The sequence below is a fragment of the Periophthalmus magnuspinnatus genome, chromosome 15 (assembly GCF_009829125.3).
Source record: "Periophthalmus magnuspinnatus isolate fPerMag1 chromosome 15, fPerMag1.2.pri, whole genome shotgun sequence".
Lineage (NCBI taxonomy): Eukaryota > Metazoa > Chordata > Actinopteri > Gobiiformes > Gobiidae > Periophthalmus > Periophthalmus magnuspinnatus.
Genome location: NC_047140.1, coordinates 30,529,663 through 30,545,414, shown reverse-complemented (window position 1 = coordinate 30,545,414; position 15,752 = coordinate 30,529,663). Strand labels below are relative to the sequence as shown.

The window sequence follows — 15,752 nt, the reverse complement described above, 5'->3', positions numbered from 1 at the left end:
TTGAGTATTATTTTGAGCCAATATTTGTAGTACCGTACTGTATTTTCCGGACTATACGTCGCTCTGGAGTATAAGTCGCACCAGCAAAAAATGCAGAATAATGAAGAAAAAAACATATAAGTCGTATTTTTTGGGGAAATTTATTTTACAAAATCCGAGACCAAGAACAGACATTTTATCTTTAAAGTCAAGTTCTAATAATAATAAAATGTGGAACGACAGGCTGAATATCAGTACATCACGCTAACGCTAACGTAACACATATTTATTCAGCTCCATGAAGCACAGACAGAACTGAACACGTGTCTGGTTTGTTAACGTAAAATATTAAAAGATAATCAGAGACGCTACGCTAACGTCACATATGCTGCTTGTCCACAAACACGAGAGACACGAGTTTATTTCACTGATGTTCACTGTAGTCTTACTTCTTCATCACAGTAATAACATAAGCTCTGGCTCATTTTACATAAATACACAAAACTGCACATGACGCACGGAAAATACACACAACACTTTGTCCTGCGAGTAAACAAACCCAAAACTTCATATTTTACTTCTCAGTTGTTTCTTAAATAGAGCTCTGTCGGGTAAGACTTTGCACGAGCGTAAAAGACCAAACCGGGAAACGGGAAGTAGTTTTCACGACCTTAAACTAAACTTCTGATAAACTAAACATTTATAATATTATTCCAAATGAAAATGTATCACCTTTATGGTTTTATAAGTGAAGAGGAAATAAATAAGCGGAAATTAAATATGAAAACGATAAAAGAAAACGAGTCGAGTACATTTTCTTACAGGTATTACAAACACACCAGCGCCGTCTAGTGGTCAAACAAGTGAACTGTAACATGTATAATCAACTGTTACCGAACACGTACATGAAGCACAGACAGAACTGAACACGTGTCTGGTTTATTAACGTAAGATATTAACAGTTAATCAGATAAATAAAGAATAAAAACAAGCAACAAGTTTACTCTGGATCTCACTCCAAATCAATAAATCCACTGAATTCGTCGTCCTCAGTGTCGCTCCTGAACAACTCCGCCCACTCCAGATGAAGATGACGCGCCTCTTACTCCTCTGCGTAGTCGTCATACTGGCACAAGCCTAGAGCGCCCTCGTGTGGTCGTCAGTGTGACAATAATTTCACATATAAAAAAAAAAAAAAAGTCCGGAAAATACGATACTTCTTCCACCGCGACGCGACAGACTTTACTTCCTGTTATCTCTTCTTCTTGCGTACAGGACGAGGAAGGTCTAGCCCCAGCTCTTTGTACAGAAACGCAAGCTCCAGTGCATCCTGGGAAAAAAAAAAGGTAAAAAGATGGAGATTTTTATACATCCTGATTAAAATAAATACTATAACTTTAGTCGTTACCTCATTCACCGTCAAGTCAAAGTCTTCCTGTGTGTGATGTGCCCCCGGTTGGACGTTCAGAACAATATTTGGTTTACGTCCACGTTCTGAAATAGAGAAAACGAGCACAGATCAGGCAAAGTATCACGATCAGCTGCTTATATATGTTCATAAAGTGGAGTCTGTGTTATTATTATGCATCAAAACTGTGACTCTCATGCAGAAATGATATTATTAACTAAGCTACTGTTGACCTTTGACCCACAGACGGTGTAAAGAAGTGACTGAGTGAGTGCGACGTCGCCCACAGCTTCAGCGCCGCATGAAGCTCATCGAGGCCGGAGCGGGTAAAGCGGCGAATCTGGAGCAAAGTTCGATATTTGGAAGAAGGCGTCTGATTTGTCTGTTATTAATGCTCATATTTTGATTTATAGACACAAAAGTGAAATAAAAACCCCAGGATCATGTAGAGGGTTAATACGAACATTTAAGACCAAAATGAGTCTGACAGCAGCAGTTACACAGAGAGGGGGCGCTGTTTTTCAAAAAATAAAAAATAAGTGAAAACCCCCCCAAAATAACTTCAAAATTACTAAAAACTAACAAACAAAAACTCAAAATAACAAAAAATAAATAAACAAAAGAAAAAAACACTCTCAAAATAACAAAAATTGTAATAAAAATAACAAAAAAAATCCTCAAAATAACAAAAAAACCCAACTTAAAATAACTAAAAAAAAAAAAGACTCAAAATAACAAAAAAGTAAATAAAATAAACAAAAAAAAAAAAAACACACACAAAAAAAACCCTCAAAATAACTAAACAAAATAAAACCCAGGATCGTGTAGCGGGTTAATACGAACATTTAAGACCAAAATGAGTCTGACAGCAGCAGGTACAGAGAGGGGGCGCTGTTTTTCAATAGAAAGTGAATTGGAGCCAGAGTCGATGGAGTTGGAAGTGCAGAACATGATCACTTCCTGTTTGGAACGCGGCGGCTAGCGGGTTAGCTTTGTCCAGTCTATGATTTGACCCCAAACCAATGGAAACAAAGAGCCCCACACATTTAAGTTTACATTTTAAGTATTTGTACTTTACTTGAGTACATTTTGCAGTGGATACTTTTTACTTTTACTTACATTTACTTACATTTGAGAGCAGTATCTGTACTTTCTACTCCACTACATTTTTGAACTGGACTGAAAAGGTAAAAGTACTTTTCATCTGATTTAAGGGGTTATTTTTAACATCCTGATAAAGTTTTTTAAGTTCACGCTTCGGCTTTGAGCAAAACAAAAATAAATATACAAAATTCAGAAGAAAAATTGAGAAATTGATTCATATTGTTATTCTTGACCAAAATATTAATATGAAATTTTAATCAATATTACTACATTTACACTTTAACAAACTAACAACACTTAAACGGATATTTAAAGGTCCCATTTTACGCTATTTTCTGATCTATGTTATAATGTTTTGCTTCTTTCACACGTTTGACTAACACTTTATTATTACTTTATATTATTATTTAGTCTCATTATTCTATTATTTTTGCCATTTACGCAAACCCGACCCTCCCTCGTCTGTTTTATTGACTTTGACCAACTGCAAATCGATCCGGTTTGTCAGTTATCGGTTGTCAATGAGGGAACTACGTAGACCATGATGCTTTGCTCTGTTTTAGTGCAGAATACATGACGAAAAACTGTTTTTAAAGCTCCTATATGACACAAAAGTGACTCTTGTGAGGTTTAAGTCGTGTTCTAATGCTGTTGTCTCCTCAAAAACAGACCAGGAGAACAGTTTATTATTCGTCTGTTACATCCCCAAAGCTCAAAATGCTCTGCTCCACCTTGTGATGTCATCAAGTGGTAGTTTTCAAGTTAATTCCTACCTTTTACCTTTAGTTCAGTAGAGATTGGCAATTCCAGGGCTCAAATCAACCAAATGAGTAAAAGTACAAATACAGGGGCAAAACATTACTCGAGTAAAAGTAAAAGTATCACGTGAAAAAATGACTTAATTTTACTTAAGTAGATTTTTTTATTTACGTTTCCTGTTTAACGCATTTAAAGAGTTAATGGTAAAAGTATTTTGCAGAGATTTTTGAAACTTAAAGCGTCAAAATTAGCCAAATTCTTTATCAAAATCACTACATTTAAGAGATTCAACCCATCCGTTTCAGTCCGTTCCACCTTGTGATGTCATGAAGTGGTAGTTTTCACGTTAACATCTCCTTTTTTACCTTTATTTCAGTAGAGTTACACAACTCCAGGACTGAAATGATCCAAACAATTCTAGAAATGAAGGTGTGTGGAGTTTTAAAAACACACAGTGGAGCACTTCCTGTATCGCCACACGATGACATCACAAGGTGGAACAGAGCGACGTCACGACACGAAGTGGTAGTTTTGAAGTTATCAGCTCCTTTTACCTTTGAAATTAGCCTAAATGTGCAGGGTTTGTGTGTTAAACGTGTGTAAATGAAACAAAAACGCACAACTGCAGGTCTGTTTGTGACGAGGAAACGACATTAGGACGCAGAGTAAGTCATAAAAATCATAAAAATCGCTCCGTCTTTAACGATTCGGCTGCATTTCGAGTTATATAAACGCCGCACAAGTACATACCTGTAATTATATGTACTTATATAACACAGGACTGTACAGGACACGACAAACACTTCTCCTCTGGCCAGTTGAGTCCCACCTTGGCCTTTTATTTTTACTCAACGTCGACCTGTCTCACATCTGATAGAGTCCAGCTTCATCTCAATCCCTCGCCATGATCCCCCCGCCTGCCTCCACGGCGCCGCCTGTTTCACAAGTCTGGTCTTGACCTTGACAGCTCCCAGTCTGCTCCGTCTAATCTCTCCCCACGATACATTATCTCTGCGCCGATGCTAATAGGGTGGACCGCCTCCCCCGCCTACGCCATCAGCACTTTTATCAAAGCGTCCCGAGAGGAGCGGGCAGATTAGGGAGACATATACACACATATATAAGCCCTTAAGATAAGCGGCGAGCGTGGGGCGAGAACAATAAGATGATGATGAGGAAGAGGAGGATGTGGGAGACGTGCGAGGAGGTCCACACTGGAGCTCGACGTTAGGGCTGAGAGCGAACGACTGTAGATTTACATTAGGCTTTAGGAGAAATGGACAAAATGGAGGACGAGAAGACGCCGGACGAAGAGGAGGGTTCAAGTATGAAACTATATGAACTCAATAAATGTGTTTTTTGTTTTTTTTTTACTCTTTTTATAATTTTTTTGGAGTATAGAAAAAAAAAAGAGACAAAAATATGATGATAATAATAATAATAATAATAATAATAATAATAATAATAATAATAAATAAGTATAACTATATACTGTCACTGTTGTTTTTTTTAACTCTTTTATTACTTTTTTATTATTTTTTTGAAATATAGAACAAAAAAAGAAAAAGATAAAGATAATAATAAGTATAAAACCGTATGAACTCACTAAATCTGTTTTCTGTTTTTAACTCTTTATTATTTTTTGAAGTACAGAAAAAAAGAGAAAAATGATAATAATAATAACAACAATAACAATAATAATAATAATAATAAATAAGTATAAAACTATATGAACTCACTAAATGTGTTTTTTTTAAACTCTTTTTATTATTTTTTGACGTATAGAAAAAAAAGAAAAAAATATGATGATGATAATAATAATAATAATAATAATAATAAATAAATATAAAACTATATAAACTCACTCACTTTTTTTTTAACTCTTATTACTTTTTATTATTTTTTGAAGTATAGAACAAAAAAAGATAATAAGTATAAAACCGTATAAACTCGCTAAATGTGTGTTGTTTTTTTTTTAACTCTTTTTAAGTATAGAACAAAAGAAAAGAGAAAAAGATAATAATGATAAAAAGATGATAAGATGATAATAATGATAATAATAATAATAAGAAAAAATAAGTAAATATATATATAAAAATAGAAATAACATAACTAAATATCTGCACATACACATATTTATATTTATACACATAGGACGACTGTCTCAATATTTATCTAATATTAAAATAATCAATAAAATGCTGCCAGATGGTATAAAAAGCTCCACGCTTTAGGAGCTACTTGACAAAATGGAGGACAAGAAGACGCCAGAAGAAGAAGAGAGTCCAAGTATAAAACTATATAAACTCACTAAATGTGTGTTGTTTTTTTTTTTAACTCTTTTTAAGTATAGAACAAAAGAAAAGAGAAAAAGATAATAATGATAAAAAGATGATAAGATGATAATAATGATAATAATAATAATAAGAAAAAATAAGTAAATATATATATAAAAATAGAAATAACAGAACTAAATATCTGCACATACACATATTTATATTTATACACATAGGACGACTGTCTCAATATTTATCTAATATTAAAATAATCAATAAAATGCTGCCAGATGGTATAAAAAGCTCCACGCTTTAGGAGCTACTTGACAAAATGGAGGACAAGAAGACGCCAGAAGAAGAAGAGAGTCCAAGTATAAAACTATATAAACTCACTAAATGTGGGTTGTTTTTTTTTTGTTTTTTTTTTAAAACTCCTTTTACTTTTTATTTTTTTGGAGTATAGGACAAAAAACAGATATGTATTATTGTTATTATTATTATTATTATTAGTAGTAGTAGTAGTAGTATTAATAATAATAATAACTTCCCAAATCAGCGCTGATATCTGATTCCGATAAGCGACAAACTTACCCCTAAACGTCTGGAGACTCCATATTTACCTGATGTTTGATTCAAGGTGAAATGGGAGTTAACGGCCTTTTGTATCTCCTCAGAGTATTTGACCGTCCCACTCAGCGGCGCTCTGGAGTCTGCACTGTAGGCCGTCAGCAGCATGGACGGATACCTCTGTGTGAGAAACATGGACATGGTCACATTTTTATACAGAACTTTTCCACCTTCAAGGCTCAAAACGATTTACATGAAGGAACCGCTCACCTCTTCTTTTCTCACTTATGAAGTACTAGTTCTAGTTTGTCCTCTGCTGTCTGAACATTAACCCTCCAAAATCATGGAAATATCACACACACATTAGCTGTTACGTCTATAAACCATATTAAGGCTTGGTTCATCTTAGTTTGTCTTGGTATGTCTTGTTTTGTCTCCATTTGTCTCCGTTTGTCTAGTTTTGTCTCCGTTTGTCTCGTTTTGTCTCATTTTGTCTCATTTTGTCTCCGTTTGTCTCGTTTTTTCTCTGTTTGTCTCATTTTTTTCTTGTTTTGTCTCAGTTTATCTCGTTTTTTCTGTGTTTGTCTCATTTTTCTCGTTTTTATTTATTTATTTATTTGAAGGGCAGTGTGCAGATACAATAAAAAGATGGCTGCACCAGATTTAGCAAAATGCTAATTTCCATCTGTAGTCTCTGTTTGTCTTGGTATGTCTCGTTTTGTCTCATTTTGTCTCCGTTTGTCTCATTTTTTCTCGTTTTTTCTCCGTTTGTCTCATTTTTTCTCATTTTGTCTCTGTTTCTCTTGGTTTCTCTTGATATGTTTGGGTTTGTCTTATCACTTCTGTATATGGTCACTGTGTTTGTCTGCCTTCATTCGTCACATTCATTCATCTGTGGGAGCTGGAATCACACCACCGACCTGCGGGTCAGCGGACCTGACCGCTCTACCGACGACTTTTACCTCGAGAGCAGGATTCAGACCTGCAGCCTTCAGACCAGTGGGCAAACGCTCTACCAACTGAGCCACTGTTGCCATAATAAATCGAATGGTAAACGTATGAATAGGTCGGTACGTCTCGTTTCTACCTGAGGAGTGATGTTGTGGAGAGGACAGTAGGTGGCGATGATGCGTCCGTGCTCAGGATTCCCCACAGGGTCGCCCCATTCCTCTCTGTCCTCGAGGGTCAGGGGGAGGTCAGAATCCGCCATCGTCCCCAACACGTCTAAAAACGGCGCCTTGGGGAACAAACCGATCAAAGTCCAACTATATAACACAGATAAACACGTATTTTTCTTACCCCTGGACCATTTAAAGACGTTACCTGGAGCGTAACGGCTTTTACCAGGTGCGGGTGGAGGTTACACAGCGCCCCCACTGGCACGGCCCCGGCGCTGCGGGCGGTCAGAGCGGTGAGCGAAGACGAGGAGACTCCAGAAGAGAAGAGATGCTGGACGCACGCCACCAGGTCGTCCACGCTTTTCCGTTTGCCCTCAACACGAGCCTGTCTGTGCCAATAGAGGGCGCTCTCTCCTCCGCCCCTAGAATCACCAACACCAATTTATACACAGAGACGGGAAGAATACGTCGTACTTTGAGACAGAATACGGAGTACGCGAATTAAAATGTAACGTGTTTTGAAACATGGTCCAATCAGAGTACTGGATTATAAATATTCTGGATACTTTTACGTAGAGCTGCGTTAAATTCAGAGAGAAAGAAGGCGCCTGATTTGTCTGTTTTTAATGTTCAGATCTTGATTTACAGACACAATAGTGAAATAAAAACCCCAGGATCATGTAGAGGGTTAATACGAACATTTAAGACCAAAAATGACGAGTCTGACAGCAGCAGGTACAGAGGGAGGACAGTTTTTCAAAAGAAACAAAAACAAACTCAAAAGAACCAAAAAAACAACAAAATAAAACAAAAAAAAATCCAACTCAAAATAGCAAAAAAAAACAACAACAAAAAAACAAAACATTAAAAATAAGGGGAAAAAAATCAAAAACCTCAAAATAACTCAAAAAACTAAAACTAAAAACAAATAAATAAACAAAAAAACAAAAACATAACCCAAAACAACAAAAGTAAATAAGTAACAATAAGCTGCATGAAATAAAAAATGTAGAGCGGGTTAATACGAACATTTAAGACCAAAATGGCGAGTCTGACAGCGGCAGGTACAGAGAGAGGACACAGTTTTAAAAAAAAACAAAAACATATAAATAAGTAAATAAACTAAAAATAAGAAGAAAAAAAAACATCAAAAACCTCCAAATAACTAAAAAAAAAAAAAAACCCCAAAATAACAAAAGTAAATAAATAACAATAAACTCCAAATAACTCAAAAAAATGTAGAGCGGATTAATACAAAAAACATTTAAGACCAAAATGACGAGTCTGACAGCAGCAGGTACAGAGAGAGAAGCGAGTTTTTCAATAGAAAATGAACTGGAGCCAGAATTGATGGATCTGGAAACACGCCCAAACTCACTTCCTATTTGAAACGCGGCGGCTAGCAGGTTAGCTATGTTAGCATTTATATACACAGCACTAGAGAAGTGAAGAAAAGTAAAGAGTAGACGCTGTGTACCTGACGTGACAGAACGCCAAGGCCCAGCCCAGCTCCAACAAAAGTCTTTTCTTTGGACAAAACTCCATGTTAAGGTCCCTGCCGTAAGATCCATAAACATGAACGAGCATCGGCGCTTCCTTTAACGCCTCCAAACGTGCGGCGTGGAACAGTGTGATTGGCACCGGCGTATCGTCCTGCAGGGGGAGCACAGGGTTAAGAGCGACTGGGGGCTGTCGCTGACACTTTCCAAATTTTAGACGACACTGATTTAATTAAAATGTACTAACTTTGCTGCGAGCTTCCAGGCGCGAGGTGATAACGGCGTTTAGCTCGTCAGTGTAGCGTTTATTGTCTTTAGCGCTTAAAACCAAAGCTTCTTCGGGGAGGAGACAGAACTGGTTTGGTGGGTGAACGGGAGATGAGATCAAAAACTCCAGAGTGTTGTTTTTGCCTCTGACGTCTGCTTTTTTTGGCTCAAAAGTACAAGACCAAGATGGCAGCTAAGGACGACATAAAGTTAGACAGGAGTTTAAATAATCCAACAGGTTCTGTCCATAGTAGCACGCTAGCTAGCTCACTGCGTCTCAACGTTAACACTTGTCACTTTTATTAATATCAGAAAACATAAAATATTAAACAACCTATTAAAATTCAAATCAATTCTATAAACACAAACCAATTATTTGTATATGTAGAATACTTAATTTTGTGGGGTTGTTTTAATATTTATTTATTATTTATGTATTTATTTATTTGATTAGGACAGTGAATGTTAATCAGCAGACATGATTCAAAATGAAAACTGCACATTCCACACATTGCAGTTTCCATTATTGCACGTTACACACATTGCACATTCCACTCATTGCACATTACACACTTTGCACATTCCACACATTGCACGTTACACACATTGCACGGTTCCCATTACTGCACATTAATTATGCCTCAAAATTAGCATTAGCATTAGCACGGACGCACAAACACGTCTCTTTCTAAACACAGAATTGTCTCTGGTGAAGTCTTCATTTTAACATCTAGTCTCTGTCCACTGTCTGACCCTAACCCTGTGACCTCTGACCCCTAACCCACCTACATCTTTTAAATATGTGTTCATTTTAGCATAACTCTGCAAAAACCTGTAGAAATCCAACTGGACAGGAAGTAGGGACACTAACAGTGAGGTTTCCACGCGCCGCTGTGCACAGAACCAATAAAACAAGCGGTAAATATAAAAGTATTTACCTCCATAAAGTAGAGTACATCTGGTTTATTCAGTGATATTACAGTCAGGCCCAGGTGATGAGAGGGAGTCCTGGTCGTTAAGACACCAAAGTCTTCAATTATGTCCATGTCTTTTATAGTAAATCCAGGATGAGGAGTAAATAAAGGCAGCCACGAATCAACTGAAGGTTTAGACAGAGAAGCTTGAACCACCTGCAAATATTTGAGTAAAAAAAAAAACGTACACGCCTATAAAAAAGTCATTTCCACCTGAATATACTGCATTTACCTGATATTCCTGTCCGGGGCCAGTATTGGTCAGAATAATGAGTGAACCTTTCCAATGCTCAACGTGATATAAAAGATCCGGCTCACGTCTTTGGACCAGAATCGGTTGGTGACTCGGATTCTCTTTGTCGATGACGTGAACCTCTGAGCTGCTTCTGCTGTTGGAGTTTATGGTGAGGAGTTTTTGATCTCGGGTGAGAGCGACCTCCACGAACACACTGCAACGGTAAAGCGTAGGAATGAACGAGGCGCAGGACTGAAACGGCCCATGTTACACTAAAGGGCCCATATTATTACACTAAGGGGCCAATATTACATTAATGGGCCTGATATTACACTAAAGGGCCCAATATTACACTAAAGGGCCCATATTATATTAAAGGGCCCATATTACACTAAACGGCCCATATTATATTAAAGGGCCCAATATTACATTAAAGGGCCCATATTACACTAAACGACCCATATTATATTAAAGGGCCCAATATTACACTAAAGGGCCCATATTTTTACACTAAACGGCCCATATTATTAGGAATAAACCAGTCACAGAACTCAAATGGCCCATATTATATTAAAGGACCCATATTACACTAAAGGGCCCAAATTACATTAAAGGGACCATATTGCACTAAAGGGCTCACATTATATTAAAAGGCCCATATTACATTAAAGGGACCAAATTACATTAAAGGGACCATATTGCACTAAAGGGCTCACATTATATTAAAAGGCCCATATTATATTTATGTGGGCCCATATTACGTTAATGTGGGCCCATATTATGTTAATGTGGGCCCATATTATATTTATGTGGGCCCATATTTCGTTAAAATCACAGCTCCAGGTCTGTTTCTGTTTCTGTTTCTGTTTCTGAGGAGGAAACATCTTTATAACGCGACTCAAACCTCACGTAAGTTAATTCTGCGTAACATCGGACATTTAAACATTTAAACATTTAAACATTTAAACATTTATTTTCTTACTCGAGCTTTGATTCTTCAAACACAGATGAAATTTTTCCGTTTTTACTGAAGTCCAGACAAAACACGGAGCTGCTCCTCAGACCATCAAGAGTCGAGTAAAACAAAACATCATCTGTGGCCCACTCTGTAACACAAAACACACACATAACACACAAAACACACACAAAGCACAAAACACACACATAACACACACATAACACAAAATACACACAAAACACACGACACAAAACACACACAAAACACACACGACACAAAACACACACATAACACATAACACACACAAAACACACACATGACACATAACACACACATAACACACACATGACACAAAACACACACATAACACAAAACACACACATAACACAACACACACATGACACATAACACACATAACACACATAACACAAAACACACACATGACACAAAACACACACAACACACAACACACACAAAACACAAAACACACACATAACACAAAACACACACATAACACACACATAACACAAAACACACACATAACACAAAACACACACATAACACACACATAACACAAAACACACACATAACACAAAACACACACATAACACACACATAACACAAAACACACACATAACACAAAACACACACATAACACAACACACACATGACACATAACACACATAACACACATAACACAAAACACACACATGACACAAAACACACACAACACACAACACACACAAAACACACACATAACACATAACACACACATAACACACATAACACAAAACACACACATAACACAAAATACACACAAAACATACACATAACACACATAACACAAAATACACACAAAACACATACATAACACACACAAAACACACACATGACACAAAACACACACATAACACAAAACACACACATAACACAAAATACACACGACACAAAACACACACATGACACATAACACACACATAACACACACATACAAAACACAAAACACATACATAACACATAACACAAAAACACACACATGACACAAAACACACACATGACACAAAACACACATAACACAAAACACACACATAACACAAAACACACACATAACACACACATAACACACACATAACACAAAACACACACATAACACAAAACACACACATAACACAAAACACACACATAACACAAACAGACTTTCAAAAAGAGAAAGTAAAAATCTCACCAAAACTGAAAACTTTCTCCAGCGTAAATATCACACGAGGCTGAACCGATGGAAATAAAGACTCATGTGCGACACTTATAATCACACATCTGAAATAAAACACACAACACGTCCAGGTTTAATCACAGAACACAGAAAAACATATTATTATGAAGTGAATAAAATCATTTTCACCTTTGTTTTTCTTCGTGACTGTGTTTAAGAGTCACAGCCACACGTGTTTCCTGCGGCGATAAACGGATTCTCTGAACGCACCATCGCCCTGATCCACCTTTTTCTAAAAAACGCTCCAGATCAAGAAGTTTCTCCAGCGAATTATCTGATGAAATGAAACAAAATGGGATTATTCAGCGACACATTTCTGTAAATTACGGAGAAAGCAGGGGCCAAACTCTCTGTCTGGTCTTGGGACGGGGCAATAAATCCACAAAAAGGGGGTTGTAACGACACCTAATCAAAAATTCAATAACGTTGCCATTAAGATTAGGATTTTTTAAACCAATTAATGAGAAAACATGAGACACAAAACAATAAAACTGTTCACGGTGATAAAAAGTACAGACAGTATTTGTTCGTGGGACATAATCCACATCACATCACCAGAATATTCAGAACAACCTCACACTTCTGTTTGTGAAAAGAAAAGCCTGATATAAACCTACAACTTAATGCAAAACTTATAATTTTTGGTGTTTCCAAAAAAGATGTGGAAAAAAAAAAAGATATACGTATTGAATCTGATCCTAATCCTCTCAGAATATCAGATTCATTGTTGTAAATTTTCTAACCAGAAACACAAACTTGCTATTTTATTATTTTTTTTATTATATTTTTTATGTATTTGTAGTTTTTAAAATTATTTTTGTATTTGTAGTTTTTTTAAATTATTTTTGTATTTGTATATATTTTATTTTTATTTTTTTTTGTATTTATTATTATTATTATTATATTTTTATTTATTTATTTTTCTTATATATGTATTTAAATCCCTTTTATCCTCTTATATAATTTCTTTAAACTATTGTTCAAACCAAAAAGCCTGAAAACAAAAGCACTTTGCACAGAATTTGGAATTTAAAATGTACGACTGTATTTATTTTTTTATATTTGTTTAATATTTTTGCATGTGCTGTATGAATCCAGTGTCATGTTTAAGCCTCTTGCCATTGTTCACTGTTTATATATTTGTATATTTTTAATAAATAAAAAAAAATAACTATGCTAAAACTACACTAAGTGAGTATGAGCCGTTTGAACAACTGTTTAGTTTTACTTTCAAATAAACTGTGTGTGAAATTGTACAAAATACAGTTAATATGAAAATAAATTCAACAATTAATTGGTCAAACAACTCCATGTAAGCCTTTCTGTTATAAATAAAAAATAAAATAAAAAATAAATAAATAAATAAATAAAAAATAAAAAATAAATAAATAAAATAAAATAAAATAAAATAAAATAAAATAAAATAAAATAAAATAAAATAAAATAAAATAAAATAAAATAAAATAAAATAAAATAAAAATAAATAAATTAAATTAAATCAAATCGCTAGATGTTTGAAACAGACTTTAACTGAACACAAAATCCAGTGTCTCCCATTCATAAAATAGACTAGAAACCTCCATAATCCAAACGTCTCTCTTATAGTTATTAGTCTAAAAACAATAGATGCTTCATTCACAACATCATATAAAAGTAACTAATGTTTAAAAAATAAACATTAAAAGATGAGATAGAGGCACAACATTTTACTCCAACAAATCGTAATAAATGTTCAAAGATACAAAATGATTGATTTGTGTTTACCTCGTCTTTGGTCGATTCTGTAAATGCCGTTTGTGTCAATAAAATAAACATGATGACGACCGTAAACCTGCAAATACAGAAAAGAAGAGAAAACGCTGCATCTTTAAACAGCAAAAGCTCAGAGTTAAGGTCACCAGATTTTCAGAATTAAAAACTGGGACAGAGCCGAGTTTGGATGGTTCGTATAAATAAAATACAATTGTAAAAGGAGCGTGTAACTTTGTCCATTCACTTTATGCTCATTTTCCAGTATCATTTTCTGTATTTTAGCAACAAAAATGACAATAAAATCCTCTTTTTACTGCCAGCTGATATCAAATTGATCAAAAATTGAGACACTTCAGACATTTCTTGTATAAAACTGGGACAAATCACTGGTTTTGTATAAATCTACTGAGACAGGGGACACAAGGCACAAAACTGGGACTGTCCCGGGTCAATAGGGACGTCTGGTCAACCCCACCCTGATATAAATGATACTGATAATTAGTGATTATTAACGATTTAACTTAACCCAGTGTCTTACCCTTGAATAATTCGGGACGGCAGAGAAGCGCAGCCGTGTGGCTCTCACTCTCCTGCTGAAGTGTCTCTGTGAGTCTCTGTAACGTTCTGCTCCAGATGTGGGACAGGAATTGTCCTGATGGAAGAAAAACAATCATTTTAATATAAGTCTGCACATATTATATTCATCACTTGTGCTTCCCTCCATCTTATTGCTCGGAAATTTAGGGAAATACCTGTAAAACATATGTAGATCCTATAATTAAACGACAGAAAAGGGCAATAAGAATGTGAATACTAATGAACTATTTATAAAATCGAACATATTAAAATTTACGGACATAGTTCAATCAGGCCTTTAAATTAAGAAGTAGTCACTATAACTTAAGAGGTTTACTTCGGTTTGAATCTGGTAAAATAAGAACTAATATGAACTAAAGATGTGTCTGTTTGAGGAATAAGACTTTGGAATGAGCTCAGTGATGAATTTAAGTTAATTAAAACTCTGTCTAAATTAAAAAAAAACTCTTAAAACATGCATTAATTCATACATATATATTGTTGTAGGTTTATAGGAGTCAAAACATCTGTGTTTAAGTAAATGGATTAAAGTAAATAAAAAATAAATAAAAATAAAAACAATAAAATAAATAAATAAATAAAAATAAATACATAAAATAAATATAAATAAATAAAATAACATAACATTCCTTCAATCATCATGACCTCATAATAATAATAATACTACTATCTAAATCTCAACTAACATTAAGAAATCCAGATTTTAAGATGGGCTTGTTGGTCCAGATCATACAGTCTGTGGTTCAAATGGAGCCTTTTTATGAATTAATCTCAAAACAAAATGACTTAATAGCGTCAAACATCATTTATCATCATTTGTGGCAGATCAGTAGATTAAAAGTGCATTTCTCACCGAGCTGTAACATCTGGGGAGAACCAGTCGTTTAAAAATCACATGTTTCCGAATAAAAAATTGATTAAGTTTATGTAAATGAGAAGTGGTCATCATTAGGATTATTTTAAAGTAATTTTAATAGATCCATGTGTAA

At 35.1% G+C, this 15,752-nt stretch overlaps 1 protein-coding gene across 1 annotated transcript; it reads right to left on the bottom strand.

The window, feature by feature from the left end:
* Positions 1-1,188: 1,188 nt before the first annotated feature.
* Positions 1,189-15,709, bottom strand: prepl (prolyl endopeptidase like). The gene is made up of 15 exons (XM_055227189.1): positions 15,617-15,709; positions 14,705-14,818; positions 14,179-14,245; positions 12,544-12,688; positions 12,370-12,458; positions 11,169-11,292; positions 10,184-10,400; positions 9,916-10,107; positions 8,958-9,170; positions 8,689-8,864; positions 7,417-7,633; positions 7,181-7,330; positions 6,147-6,273; positions 1,388-1,473; positions 1,189-1,309 (listed from the first exon to the last, which is right to left on the bottom strand). Exons 1-15 carry the CDS (start codon positions 15,707-15,709, stop codon positions 1,232-1,234), a joined length of 2,088 nt encoding a protein of 695 aa, XP_055083164.1. The 3' UTR covers positions 1,189-1,231.
* Between the last annotated feature and the right edge of the window lie 43 nt (positions 15,710-15,752).